The 14,764-nt window shown below is 32.7% G+C and overlaps 1 protein-coding gene across 6 annotated transcripts in view; it reads right to left on the bottom strand.

The window, feature by feature from the left end:
• Ube3a (ubiquitin protein ligase E3A) overlaps positions 1 to 14,764 on the bottom strand; it is a 90,027-nt gene that overhangs the window by 11,373 nt on the left and 63,890 nt on the right. For all 6 annotated transcript variants that reach the window (XR_004386906.1, XM_032893494.1, XM_032893492.1 and 3 more), the window contains 5 exons: positions 13,920 to 14,064; positions 12,274 to 12,479; positions 11,496 to 11,660; positions 10,115 to 10,270; positions 9,943 to 10,016 (listed from right to left, as the gene is read on the bottom strand). Coding sequence is in view for 5 of the 6 variants with exons in the window: in XM_032893494.1 (XP_032749385.1) it covers positions 9,943 to 10,016; positions 10,115 to 10,270; positions 11,496 to 11,660; positions 12,274 to 12,479; positions 13,920 to 14,064 (746 nt within the window). In the remaining variant the exon portion in view is untranslated. The remainder of the gene's footprint in view (positions 1 to 9,942; positions 10,017 to 10,114; positions 10,271 to 11,495; positions 11,661 to 12,273; positions 12,480 to 13,919; positions 14,065 to 14,764) is intronic.

Genomic DNA, 14,764 nt, shown 5'->3' with positions numbered 1-14,764 from the left:
ATGGACTCTGACCTCATAGGTAGCAATGAATATTCTAGTAAGATCTCCAGTGGAAGGGGAAGCCCTTGGTCCTGCTAAGACTGAACCCCAGTGAACGTGATTGTTGGGGGGAGGCTGCAATGGGGGAAGAATGGGAGGAACACCCATAAAGAAGGGACAGGGAGGGATTAGGGGATGTTTGCCCGAAACCGAAAGGGAATAACACTAAATGTAAATAAGAAATACTCAAGTTAAAAAAAATAATAAAAAAAATTTAAGTCCAAATATTATGAAGAGTCCTGCAAATGAGAATCAAGGCTTTTGGCATATGAAATTTTGTAAAAAAGATTGAGTCGTGAATAACTTAAACTCTAACATGGAAAGTTTAACGATGGCATCATGAATCAGAAATAAAGAAATTAATAAATTCCAACAGAAATAGTAACACTTGCAAATTTTGAAGCAAATAGATAGCAATTTTAGAAATAAAAGATGATTCATAGATGAAGTAAGCAAAGAAGAAAGTCTTGTCAGTTTTATTTGACAAACATTCAACATTTCCATTTGACAACAGTCTAGAAATTTTTAAAAAGCAAGAAATGGGGAAGGGAATGAGAAGGGGAAAGGAGCTAAAACAAAATAATCGAAACTCAAGAAATGCTTATCAAAGTAAAATAATGGGAACAAATTGTTAAGTAAACTGATAAAACCTTTGTTTTAACCTTTCACTTGGTTAAAAAAAAAAAGTCCAAATTAGTAAAGATAAAGGACAATGGTGTAGAGAAAATACTGAAAATTTATCACAAAGTGCAGTATCTCTAATGTATAAGAAAAGGCAAAGGGAAAGGAAATCTAAAAAGATTTCCTATAATTTAGCACTTATAAGGTTGAGGCAAAAGGTAGGCAAGTTCTAGGCTAGACTATGCTACAAGGCAAGATCTTGTGCAAAAGACAGGTGTGAGGTGGATCGATAATTGAATAATAAAATGAGTAAAAGACAGTATTAAAAATACAATTAGATGTTATGTGACTGCTGTAGCCAAGCAAAAAAGTTACAAAGTAACCTCTACGTTAATATTTTGATGATATACCTAAAAGATTCTTTCTAGGTTTGTTCCTTGACAAGGTCTACCAGTCATAACATTCAATAGTAAATCTTATTCCTAAATGCAATTTTCTAATAATTTCTTGTAACAATGTTTTATTGTAGAGTAGGAGATAGTAATGTTCAAAATAAGGCAAATTTCAAATTTTACTGAAGTCGTGTATCATTTTAAAAATACACCAAGGCCAAGTAGTACGTCTACTATTCACAGTTCTAATGGTAAAACACATTTACTATATTAAAAATAAATTTATGAGTTCATAATACTTGAAGACAAAAACTTACCTAATATTATTAAAAATATCACATTATCTCTTCATTCTATCAAACAAATACTTTGACTTTGCCTTTTCAATAGATTCATTTAAAGTAACAATATAATACTTGCTGATAAGAAAAAGATAGGAAAATAGGAGAATGACATATGTAGGATGATCATATAAAAGAAAATTATTTCCTTAAATGACCACTTTTACAATCACAGGTGAAATGATGGATAGAGTAAAGAGAGACAAAAAAGACATACAAGGCAAAGGACTATCGATAACAACAATTTTGTTATTACTTCACAATCTCTGTCAACAGAGCAAAATTAGATAGGAAAATTAGAGACCAACATTAATGTTTGAGATTATCTAAGACTTCTGTAAATAAGACAGAATCACTTCACTTTTAAAAAAAACATGAAGAGGGAGTTAGAGGAGCATAAATCAGCAAGCGATACCACTCTGGTTCCTGCCCCAACTTCCCTCAATGATAAAAATGTACAAAGCCTCATCATAGAGAATATAATATTTCAAAAATGAAATGTCTAAGAACAAAAACATTCAGTCTTGAGGGTGACAAGGAGGTTTAAAAGTAAATTTGCTAAAATGGAGAAAGAAAACCAGAAATAACTCAAATGAATCGAGGAGGAATGACCATGTAAGCAGGGAGTTGGAGTGGAAGTGGGTGCATCCTCATAGAAGCACATGGAGGGGAGACGGGATATGGGAAAGGGGGAAAAGGAGATAACATTTGAAATGTAAATACATAAAATATCCAAGGAAAGTAAAATTAACACAACTAGAAGGCACATAATAAAAAAAATAGAACAGCACAGGTTTCTCAGAAGTATAATCATACATATATTCATAAACATTTACTGAAATGTTAATTCATGAAGAAAGTTAAATTTCTTCACAATATATATTGCTATTTTCTTAGATGAAAGTAATTGAATGAGGCATAAGGAAACCTCTGGATGTGACATTCAATTCAATGGTGTTTGATAATCAAGAATTCTGAAGACAGCTTAGAGCTTTATTGCTGATTTATCTCTCTTTCCATAAATAGTTCTAATATGAAATGAGAAATTCTAGTGGAGAAGGCATAGAAATATGAATGTGTGATACTGAATTTCATCAATAAAATTGATATACATTGTCCCCTCAAAGAAAAGAAAGAAGAAAGAAAGAGAGAGAGAGAGAGAGAGAGAGAGAGAGAGAGAGAGAGAGAGAGAGAGAAAATTAAGAATATAATAGGTGGAAGCTTGCAGCCAATCACTGGACTGAGAACAGGGTTCCTAATTCAGCAGCTAGGGAAAGGACTGAAGGGGTTTGCAGCCACATAGGAAGAACAGTATCAACCAACCAGAAACCCCAGGGCTCCCAGGGACTGAACCACCAACAAAAGAGGACACATGGAGTGACTGATGGCTCCAGCTGCTTATGTAGCAGAGGATGGCCTTGTCAGGCATCAATGGGAGGAGAGGCCCTTGGTCCTGTGAAGGCTCGATGCCCCAGTGTAGGAGAATGTTGGGGTCGGGTGGGAGTGCGGGTACACCCTCATAGAAGAAGGGGGAGGGGGTGAGATGAGGCCTTATGGACAGGAAACCAGGAAATGGGATAACATTTGAAATGTGTATATATATATATTTCTGAAGATCTAGAGAAAGAACTTGAAGAACCACTGCAATAAAGGGCAGAAAATGGGAAGACTCAGGTGAAGAAGAAATGTGGCATTTAAAGAATAGTGTACTTGAAAGTACATTTCTTTAAAAAGCTAGGACAAATATTGTATATGAGGAAAAGAACATTGATATGCACACACAAACACACAAAAACAAAAACAGTCCTAGAAAACTCAAAACTAAGTTTTGCCAAGACATAAAGGCAAAAGGAGAAAAGAAGAGGGAGAGGGAGAGGGAGAGGGGGAAGGGGTAAGAAGGAGGAGAGAGGGAGAGGGAGAAGAGGGAGAGAGAAGGAGAAGAAGGAGAGAGAGGAGGAGAGGGAGAGGGAGAAGAGGGAGAAGAGGGAGAGAAGGAGAGGGAGAGAGGGGAGAGGAAAGAGAAAAAGGAGAGAGAGGAGGAGGGGAGGGAGAGGGAGAAGAGGGAGAAGAGGGAGAGAGGGAGACCAGAGGAAGAAAAGAAAGATCTGTTGAAGAAATAGGTATATTAGGTGATTCCACAAGTGTTTAAAATAATTTTGTATACCAGTGCAACTGGAAATTAATTTGAAGAAACATCAAAGCCAAAAGGTGCTTAACAGAGAAAGAACAGGAATACAAACTAGAAAGAGAAAAACAAGCAACAAATTGAAGAACTAAGACAAAAAAATATGAAGAGATAGAAAATTAAAATCTTTGAATTAAGTAGAGAATATGAAGAATTAATCACATTGGTGGTTCTATTAACACTAATAATTTAAAAGCCAAATTTGAAAAAAAAAACAAAAAAACAAAAAAATTAGCAATTCTCTGAAAAAGAAATAGAGAAAAGAACAAGCAAAAAGGACAGCTAATAGACCTTGAAATCAAAGAAATGCCAAAAACTTTCATAAAGCAATGGATCCAGAGCATGCAAAAAAAAAAAAAAAATTCCATTGACTGATAAGGTGAACATGAAAACCATATTTGAGCAAATAGCTAAAAGGGGGTGGGACACAAAGAACTGACGAACAAGAGTTATTTCCAATGAACTTAACATGAACTGAAAAAGAATTGAAGTAACACTACAAAAGGAAGATGAAGAGAAAGAAGGGCAGTAGCATTATGAATTACACCCCTATGAAAGGTGAAGAGCAAACAAAATCAGGAGCTAAGTGGTTCAACAAGCCATTATAAAAACACCCATCAACTTCACATGTCCCACTTAGATTTTAAGTAACAGGAGAGTCAGTTGAAGCAAGAAATTACAAGGTGATTGACTGGTGGGAGAAATACTGCAGGGTGGAGAATATGGTCAGTAGATTGAAAGAAGAAGCTTATTGGAAATATTTACCAAAAGATGGAGGAAAGTATGTGTAAACCAAACAAAAACAAAATGTTACCTAGTTGGTTAGTACCTCTATTTTACTGTAGAAAGTAAGAACTAATTGATCTCTGATCTTTTAGTCTATTAACATGTTTTCTCCCTGGAATGGAGAAATCATGTTTCCCTTTTGTAGTACACAACAGGTCTTCTTCCCCTATCCTTGTTACTTACTTTAAGTTTCTTAATATAGACATCTTTTCTGTGACAAAAAAAAAAAAAGACCAAAGAAAGACCAGAGGTACCATTTCTTCTTTTGCTTTGTTTTGTTTTTTTATGTTGACTGTTTAATTCCTGTTTATAAGTCTTCAAAATAGAAGTTAAAAAAAAAAGACATTCTTCTACAAATGAATATGAAAATTACTATTTTGTATAGAAGTCCTATTTGTCAAGGCTGCAAAATTTATTTATTTTGTCAAAACCTAAAATAGGCTGTGAATTTTGCATGTTTATAGCAATTGGAATATATATTATTTTGAATGAATTTGATTCTTGAGCTTTTACATCAAAAATTATTCTAACATAACATATAATGTATTTGGAACCTTTCCCTTTGAGTGGCCCCTTTTTACCATAGTACTAGGTAATTTCGATTGTTATGGTTCAAAGTCTTTCTGAAGAAGATGTACTGATGAAGTGGTATATCATTCTTTTCATGGGGAAGAACCATGGAAAAGAACAACAACAAAAATCATCTAAAGCCAAACAAAGCTTTTATTTTTAAAAATATGTACAATATATGATACTTACAAATATAAGCTGTGACCCTGCTGGACAACATTATTAAAAAAACTGTATTTGTACTTCATGCAAAAGCAAAGATTTTCAATATAGCTGAAGGCCTCAAGATGTAGGAAAAATGATAAAACTTCTCATTTAAAATTCTAGAAGTAGGGCTGGAGACTGTTTGGTGGTTAAGAGCACCAGCTGCTACTGAAGAGGATCCAGGTTGGATTCACAACCCCTCCATGATGGCTCAACTCTAGTGCCAGGAGATCTGACTCTGTCTTCTAGCCTAATGGACACTGCATATACATACTGCATAAGTACAAGTAAGCAAGCCACCCATACAAAAAATAAATTAAAACAAAAAATTGTTATCTTTAAAAGTCTATTAGCTATTGTATTGTTTCATATTTTAATTTACAGTATTTTACAATATAAATACGTAATAAATTTATTTTTTTCAAAAAAGATAAATAAAAATAGGGATCAAAAGAAAACACACACACAATCTTATTAAATAGTATGTGCATGAGAACTTTGTAAATATCAAAAAGAGATGAAAAATATAAAGACATGAAAGTTAGAAATACATATAGTAAAAACTAAAATTCTAAAATAACAGGCTAGAAAACAACTAGTTGAAAAATAAAAGATTTAGAAAACTTTAACGGAGAGAAACATTGAAGAAATATGACCAAAGTAAGGTGCAATTAGAAATAAATTTTATAAATTATGACAAATGCAAAGAAACTAGAGCTAAATTTAAAAATATACACAAAGGAGAATATGAACAATTTTACAATCTTTTAAAAACCTAAAATAGAAAGATAAAAACTATTAAGATTCAAAAAGTAATAAAATTGCACCATGCCAGACAGTCTTACTGATCAAATACATGGTTATTGAGGCACTAGGGAACATTCTGCTATGAATAGTTTTGGCTCTGAAGTGCTCTCCTATCCTTAGAGTTAGAGACCCCTAGGTAAGACTAAGATAACCACATGAGCTGAGGTACTGTTAGAGGTACCAGCAAAAAAACAGCTGGCAACAAGCTATATGAAGTACATATTCTCCAACATGTAAATTGTGGGAAATATTTTTCCTCTACTCAAAGACAGGTCAGAGAGAGAGAGAGAGAGAGAGAGAGAGAGAGAGAGAGAGAGACAGAGACAGAGACAGAGACAGAGAGAGAGACAGAGAGAGACAGAGAGAGAGGAGACAGAGAGAGACAGAGAGAGAGAGAGAGAGAGGAGACAGAGAGAGAGAGAGAGAGAGAGACAAAGACAGAGAGACAGAGTGTGTTCAGTTGAGAAAAGTCCTTATAATCAGCACCAGAAAAAAGCAGGGAAACCTGGGCAGAATGAGATAGCAAAATAGTACAAATGAAAACCAAAGTCAGAGAACATAATAATGACTGATTATTAAACATTTTAATAGGATTCTGAGTCTCTTGACTTAACAGCTGAAGCATTAAAGGTAATGACAAAATCCTATTCATAGTATGTACTTTGTACTATACCAAAGGAGAAAGGTAACATTAACCCATTTACAAGTCCTTTGATCTACAAGAGTGATCTGCTTGCAAGATAAGCTGGTGCAATAGTGGCACAAAGCTGGTAGGGGTAACCAATATTCAATTTGAGTTAAGACCAACTCTATGAGCTAAACTTGTATCTAACATTGCTTGTAGGGCTAAGAACCTGAGACCAGATAGCCCAGGAACCCAGAGGCAACCAAATACTACTGTTTTCTTTTTAATGGAATGTTACAGTAAAATGACTCCAAAAGCATCCTGCTTCATTTCTAGAGCTATGCCCTGCTCAGCCATCATCTGAGAGCTTCTTCCTAAAGCAGATGGAACAAATACAGAGACTCACAGCCACAAAATAGGAAGAGAGTGAGAGTATCTCCCCTCTAGGCTGCATGAACTCTGTGGAAAAGGGGGAAGTCATGTAAGAATGGGGAGCGGGGGTGGAGGGCACACACTAAGGAATCAATGCCTTTTTGACACAACCAAATATTGCATGTATGAATTCACAGAGATTGTGGCAACATGCACAGATCCTGCATTGATCTGTAACAGATGCAGTGCTAGAAGTGAAAAGTGAACATATATACCCAATTCCTAATCCAGAGGCTATCACCAATTCACAGACACTTGTAAATGAAACATTAGTTTTCTATAAGCAAGTCTCACTGAAGAAACATGCCACTCTTATGTGTGGGGCCATGTCCAGCAGTAAATGGCCAACATAAAACTAACTCAAGGCATCTACAGAGGATCATGGTCTCATACTGTTAAGTCATGGTGTTTCTCCCCCCATACCTTAAAGGTCCTCTGATTATGTATTACAGCTTTGCATTTTTATGAGATTATCTAATATACAAATGTGTGTCTCTACATCTATAGAAGGTTCTTTTAACCATTTTCCTTTGACTCTTTTTCTTGCTTAGCTGTTGGATCATCATCTGTGTGCTGTTTATCATAATTTATTTTATTATTCCTTAGATACTCATTTGCTGTCTTACAAGAGACAGAAAAGGCATGGATCCAGATGGGAAGGGAGGTATGGGGGATCTGGAAGGGGTACAGGGAGAGGGAAACCATAATAAATATATTATATGGAAAAAAGATCTATTTTTTAAAAGCCCTCAAAAAATGAAAAAAAAGAAGCTATCATACCAAGAACAAGGAAGTTAAAATAACTGATGCCAACAGAGATTAAAATTTTGTTTGAATTTTCTGACAAGGCTTTTTAAAGCAATAGAAGTAATTATGAGCTTGGTCTCAGAAATATAAAAGATGAAATAATATATAAGAAGCATAATATTCTAATTTATTCAAACTAAAGCATATATTATCTCAATACGTCAATTACAAAACAATGCTGGATGAGACTTTGGTATAACTAAATAGAAAGTTCTGTCATGCTTGAGGTTTAGAGATTCCAGACTGATGAAATGACAATTCTCAATTGATTTATTCAATCAATTCAACCCAAATCAAAACCTCAAACAGAAAATTAATCCATGTAAAATTCAACAAACAGATTTTAATATCTATATGGAATTAAAATTAGTGAAAACATTGAGATCAATGAAAAAGTAAAGGATTTCACCCCATCTGACATAAAGACTTGTTCTTTGTTCTATAAAGGTAAAAGAATCAGGGTTGGGGATTTGGCTCAGTGGTAGAGCACTTGCCTAGAAGCGCAAGGTCCTGGGTTCGCCCCAGCCCCTGAAAAAAAAAAAAAAAAAGGAAAAAAAAAGGTAAAAGAATCAACAAGGTGTGATTTTGATCAAAGAACACAGGAATAAGCAGAGAAGAACCATGTCTAGAAGTAATTCATGCAAAACTCCATTTCAACAAAAATAAAATTCAGTGGACAAAAAAAGCTGCAGACCATAAGAGCACATATATAACATGTTTGTAAATTACCCTTTAAAAAGAATACATTCTAAAAGAAATAGTTTATATCAGTGAAAAGTGGAAAAGACAATTCACAAAGTAATGGTTAAGATCATGAGTCATCAGTGATAAACAAATTTAAACAAATGAAATTTTATTTAATACTCCAAGACAACATGACCAAAGACTAATAGAGATATAAAACTGAGTTATAGCATTGTTGGTCATCTTAGGGTAAAATGACAGTACCGTTTTGCAAAAGCATTCTTGCAGTGCTTCTTAAAGTTAAAAATGTTATCTACTACATATCCACAAACCTCTACTTAAAGTGCTTCTTCAGGAGAAATGAAAACACTTCAACAGTAAGAATGAAAATTTTATTTTTAATAGCTCTAATATCATGATAATCCTATTGCCAATAATAAGAGAATAAATAAGCAAATCGCATACATTAATCTAAAATATTACTTTGCCATATTGTAGAGATAATGCTAGGATATTCCCATTGAGGCTTTCCTATTACCATGTTGATCCCTGTTATGAATCAACTTACAAACTGAGCAGCGGCTTGTTTCCCCAATGTAGGGTGATGCCAGGTCCCTGAGGATGGAGTATCCTCATAGAAACAGTGGGATGGAGTATGGGAGAGTGGGGGAAGTGGATAACATTTGAAATGTAAATACATAAAATATCCAAGAAAAAAAACAAAAAAATATTAAGTATATGTTCCTTCTATTCACTCAAAAAGAAAAAAAAGAAAAAATGAACAGCAATATAATGGCTGCCATGAGAAAACACCTTTGTGACTGGTATTAGAAAGGGCAAAGCAAGAGTAGTCGCTACAAACTGAAATGAATAATAAAATAATACTATGATATAAATATAATGGTAATTTATCATTACTAGACATGTTAATATTCATTCTATTGTCCACATACTTGAGTCTTATAGCTCAAACGATCTTCCAGAAAAATATCTGATTAAATGCCCCTGACATCACAGTAGATGCCAAAAGGACATTTTGACCATTCAGATTATAAGACAAGGGAAAAAGATCTTTCAGAGTTGGATAGTAGCATATTACAGAGAAGTAGAAAACAAGGGCATTTGACTAGAGAACAATATTAGTGGTAATACTGTCCCAAGAATTGTTCAGAATCACAAGTACACATGGTTCTTCCCAAGTATCTTAAAGACTAAATAATCTACCATTTATACATTACCAAAAATAAACCAAATGCAAGAGAAAATAGGAGACATAAATCATTTAATTCATGAAATAAAGCATTAGACTGCATGAAAATTAGTAATATTAATACGAGCCTACTTTTGAGCTTACTTGTTTGGTAACCAGTACCAACAGATACATGACACAAAAGCACACATGCACTTCTTTGATGAAAAGTCTTCCTTTTTAAGAATTAAACACCTCACCTAATCACAACAGATTCCTTTGTATAGCCACCATCATACTCTGTAGTTTCTTCTAGTGCCTGGAAATCGAGATTCTGAAAATTATAGAAAAAAAATGCACCTTAACATCTATAGTACACAATTAAAAAATAAAAAAATAAATTATGACCTTTTTTATAGATGTCTTTCTTACCCGGTTTCCACATATAAGTAATTCAATTTCTTCTGGTCTGAATAAGTATTTTAAGGGTGATTCATTAGTCACCATATGAAAACCTCTGCGAAATGCCTTGAATTGTTTTTCTACAGATTTATTGAGAATGTAGTCTGAATAGAGATTGACAAATTCCTGTAGGAATATTAACAAGAAATCAAATGCTATACAATTGAAACACAATTAGCTATTAGGCTACATAGTTTTAATACTCACCCTCCACCCCAAGAAAACCTTCAGCAGTATTTCTCGTTAAAATATTTTAAAAGTAGATTTTGGAGAGTTTGTTCAGTACTTAAGAGCATTAGCAACTCTTGGAGAAGACTTACATTCAATTTCCAGCATTAACACAGTAGCTAACAACCATGTAGTTTCCAGGGAACTAAATACCCTTTTCTGGACACCATGAGCAATATATGCAAGTGCCAATATACAGGCAAAGCACCATACATATAAGATAAACATAAGTCTTAAAAAATTAATAAAATGTTCTATGTAAGAAGAAAATTATTTTCATAATCTCTCACTACTGACAGATATTAGAGCTGTAAGTCATGTGGATAAAAGCCGTACAGTATGATTCCAAGAATAAATAAAAGAGAAATTAATATAAAATATAAATTTATCTAATAGTAATATTAATATGAAAATTACAAAGGACTTTATATAATAAGAGAAACTCTAATATACAATATAAATTTAAGCTATGAATACTGAATCTGAATAAACCAGAATGTCTCAGGTTTCCTCTGGAATGTTTGGTGTTGGTATGCTGGCTACTGTATCAGTTCAGCAAAAATGGTACTTGGTAGTAAACTAAGCCACTATACCAAATTATAAAAATGTAGCCTGTATCTTGATAGTATAATATTTCACCAAGAAATAATAGAATAAATTAATATATTTCTTAAAATTATACTACTTATTGTAATGTTTTTATGCTCACAGTTATCTTCTGTTGCCAAGTGAACACCTTTTAAAGTTAACAGAAATCAAATCTAATATGGATAATTTCCTAAGTATAATTAGACTTCAATGGAAAATACTTTTAAACACTACATCAGATCTCAATAACTGAGTTCTGTATACCTCTTAGGTTTAATATGGTAAGGCCCTGTGTAGTAATATTTACCCCTTCATTCTTTTCTAGTCTGTTTAGTCTTTCCCTAAAGGAGAATTAATAATTAATTGTGTAAAAATCACATGAGCTCTTATCTAAGAGTTAGAAAATTGTAGCTTTACTATTTGGATAAAGATTTTGTTACTGCTTCAAACCATATTAGATAATTCTTTTGAAAACTTTGTAAGAATACTGCTTTGAAATTACATACTTACAAAACAATGACAAAAATTTTATTACCTCCCTGTTTTCATTTGTAATTGGAATTTTATCACCATTTTCTTTTAGATCATACATCATTGGGTTACCAAAAAGATCTGTCTGTGATATCTGGAAAGTGATCATCATATCATCTTCCACATTCCCTTCATATTCCAATAAATCCTTTAAACTCTGATATAAAACCTAACAACCAGAAAGAGAAGTGAGGTTACCAAATAATCACTAAAACAAATAAAAATAAATTGTTCATTCTTTGTGGAAACAACTTGCCAACAAAAACAAAGCCATAAATATTCTACATCTCTCAAGTAATGTAATAAAACAGGCTATCACAGGTAATGTGTCAATCTTTACTTAAAAATTCTTTAAATCATCAGTTCGGCAACAGAGTTTATACTGTGCTCTAGAATATACACTCTGTCTCCATGCTGGTGGCAGAACACAGGAAAAGGAAAAACAAAACAAAACGAAAAACAAAAAGCAACAAAACAACACACGTATCAACTATACCTATCAAGGACCAGGCAATGGTCATTCTACTAAGCAGACTCACATGTGACACTGAAAACATGATGTTTATAACATTTTTTAGGTCAATCAAAACATACTTGATGCAATATATACAAAATTATGAGTGTTTACTATACTTAACCAGACTAAAAGTACTTTACTGTAGTAGATAACAGTAGATAATAACAAAAGTTTACAAATAAAATCATGTTTTTATATAAATTAAGATACACTTTTATATTTAGATACAATCTTAAAGACTATTAATGAAGGACAAAAAACTTACTGGGTGAGAGTCTCCCAAGTCACAAAACGTTCCTTTTTTCCCCATTAGCTTCCTGTACACAACCATGGGAAAATGGACATCCAGTATACAGTTATTGTAAATAGCCAGACCCAAGACTATGCCAATCAGAGTAAATTGACCCTCAGTTTCAAAAGAAGATGGATTAAACCAAAATAATCTTGTAGCTTCATCATATGTGAACATACCTATAAAGAAATAATTAAATATAATTTATACTTTTTGAAAGGCTAACAATTTAAATACAATTTTTAACAAAATCACATATGGAATTTAAATAAAGTAGATATATTTTTTTTCTATGTCATACATGTGAGATCTGATCATCAAAAATGTGTTCATTCGTGTTATACAATGTGGAAAACACAACAAAATAAAATCAAAATGTGGGTGATATTTCTGTAAAGTTTGTTCTATAGTTTTATTAAATTCAATGTTTATCAATCTTTATTGACTAATAAAAGGTTCATTATGTTATAAAGCAAATGCATGATTAAGTACAAAAATCTGGAGAAAGTTGATTAACTTTAAGTTACTTAAAATTCATAACAAATCAGAGTTAATATAATATTTTGTGATCGTTCAGCTTTACATGATCTTCATTATTCAAAGCCAAACTCAAGAGCAATTTTTCCTATCATTATTTTATCTTTGTAAGCATTAAGAGATTTGTCTTATTTTTACTAAACATAAAAAAAATTAAAACAAATTTTATATGCCTTTTAACTTTTCTAAGTTTATTTTCAGTTGCTTCTCAGGATAATTTTTAAACAAAGTTTAACTTAGCACTTGGTAAAATGAGTCAGGAAAAATTATGAGTTTAAGCCCAGAGTCCTAATATAGTATAAAAAGATTGTCTAGAAAGCAAAATAAGCAAATCAAAAAAGCTTTAGGAAATGTTTTTCTAATGGAACAAGATTATTAAAAAAACAAATAAAACAGCATTAAAATATACTTTTAGGTTAATTTTATAAGAATTTTGGAAATATTTTAAAATGTTTCCTCATTTTAACTTTCAGTTTTAATGAGAAAGCAAACTACGCCTATAGTTCTCCTTGAACTGTAGGAATATAAATTAAGTCTAGGCTTTTTCTTGCAATTTAATATTTGTGGAATAGTGGTTTCACAGTATCCAATTCATGCTTGCGTTCCAGTTTGAAAAATATGTAAATTATGTATGTATGTGCATTTATTTACTTGCAAGCCATGTTATAAACCCACAGAGTATCAAAAGTTCCAGTTCACAAATAATAAATGTGATAGAATTTCACCAATGGATGCTCTTAGTCTTAAGTGCAACTAAGCTATAAAGTAACCAGAGGATAAATTATATAACCCATGATTCTCATTACTTCAGGTTTTTCAAATCCACCATCCTAAGGTTTTTCAAATGAAATTTACCGAGAAGGTAATTGTTTTCTACTAGAATATTTAGCTAAGTAATCTATGGAATAACTTGAATTACATTAGTAACAGAACAGTTCCTGAAGCATGCATATTTGTTATCTGTAATTATGGGTAAGGTATGCTCGGTTCTTTTACAGCTTATCATAACTGAAAATACTTATAAACCAAGTTCACAATTCAAAAGATTAACACACCATCATAGTCTTATCATTAATACTTACCAATATCTGGATTAAAGATTTCCTCCACAACCAACTGAAAAAACTCTTTGGAAACGCCTCCCTCATCTACTCCTTGTTCTCCTTCAAATTCCACATACAACTGTTTCTTCAAGTCTGCAGGATTTTCCATAGCGATCATCTCTAGCTGTTAGTTGAAAGTATAAAGAGGACCATTGAGAACAGGAAAAGAGTAAGTAAAAGAAAACAAGGAGTAGCAAAAACAAAACAATAGGGAAACAAAACAATCAATTTTGTTTCTGAAAGGAAAAAAAGAAGCAAACTGACTTACTAGTTTTGGCAAAATTTATTTCAACATACAAGTATGTATTGTGTTTAAGAAGCTATATATTTCTTAATAAAGGATATAGCCAAAACAATGTTGGATTGGGGTGGGGAAGAGGAGAATGTTTGAAATTATGTCCTGTATATCTTCATCTTTTGGGGTCTAAAAGTCTATGAATTTATTCTATTAAGAATCTCTATGTTGGTCTTCTTTAACTCATTTGTATGTCTTCATGTATGTACATGTACATATCTCCTTCCACCTAAGATGTTATTCCTCAGGACCTGTCCGCCTTGTTTGTCAGGAAAGTATCTCTCCTTGGCGTAGCATCAGAACTACAATGACCACTCAAATTTTCTTTTCTTTAACAGACTTATGAAGATTAAACTCAGGACTTCTTGTAAGCTGATCTGCCTTCTAAGCTCACATACATAATTTTCAGTTCAGTATTTATTGAAAATTTATTTTTCAGCAGTATTTTGTTGGTGCATATAAAAGAAACTAAATACTCTCTTACAAGTTTCAAATAGCACTAAATATTAACATTTAATTAAAGCTTCAA

The sequence above is a fragment of the Rattus rattus genome, chromosome 2, assembly GCF_011064425.1.
Source record: "Rattus rattus isolate New Zealand chromosome 2, Rrattus_CSIRO_v1, whole genome shotgun sequence".
In the NCBI taxonomy this organism is placed as follows: domain Eukaryota; kingdom Metazoa; phylum Chordata; class Mammalia; order Rodentia; family Muridae; genus Rattus; species Rattus rattus.
Note: the sequence above shows the minus strand (reverse complement) of the source record. Positions and strands in the feature narration are given on the sequence as shown.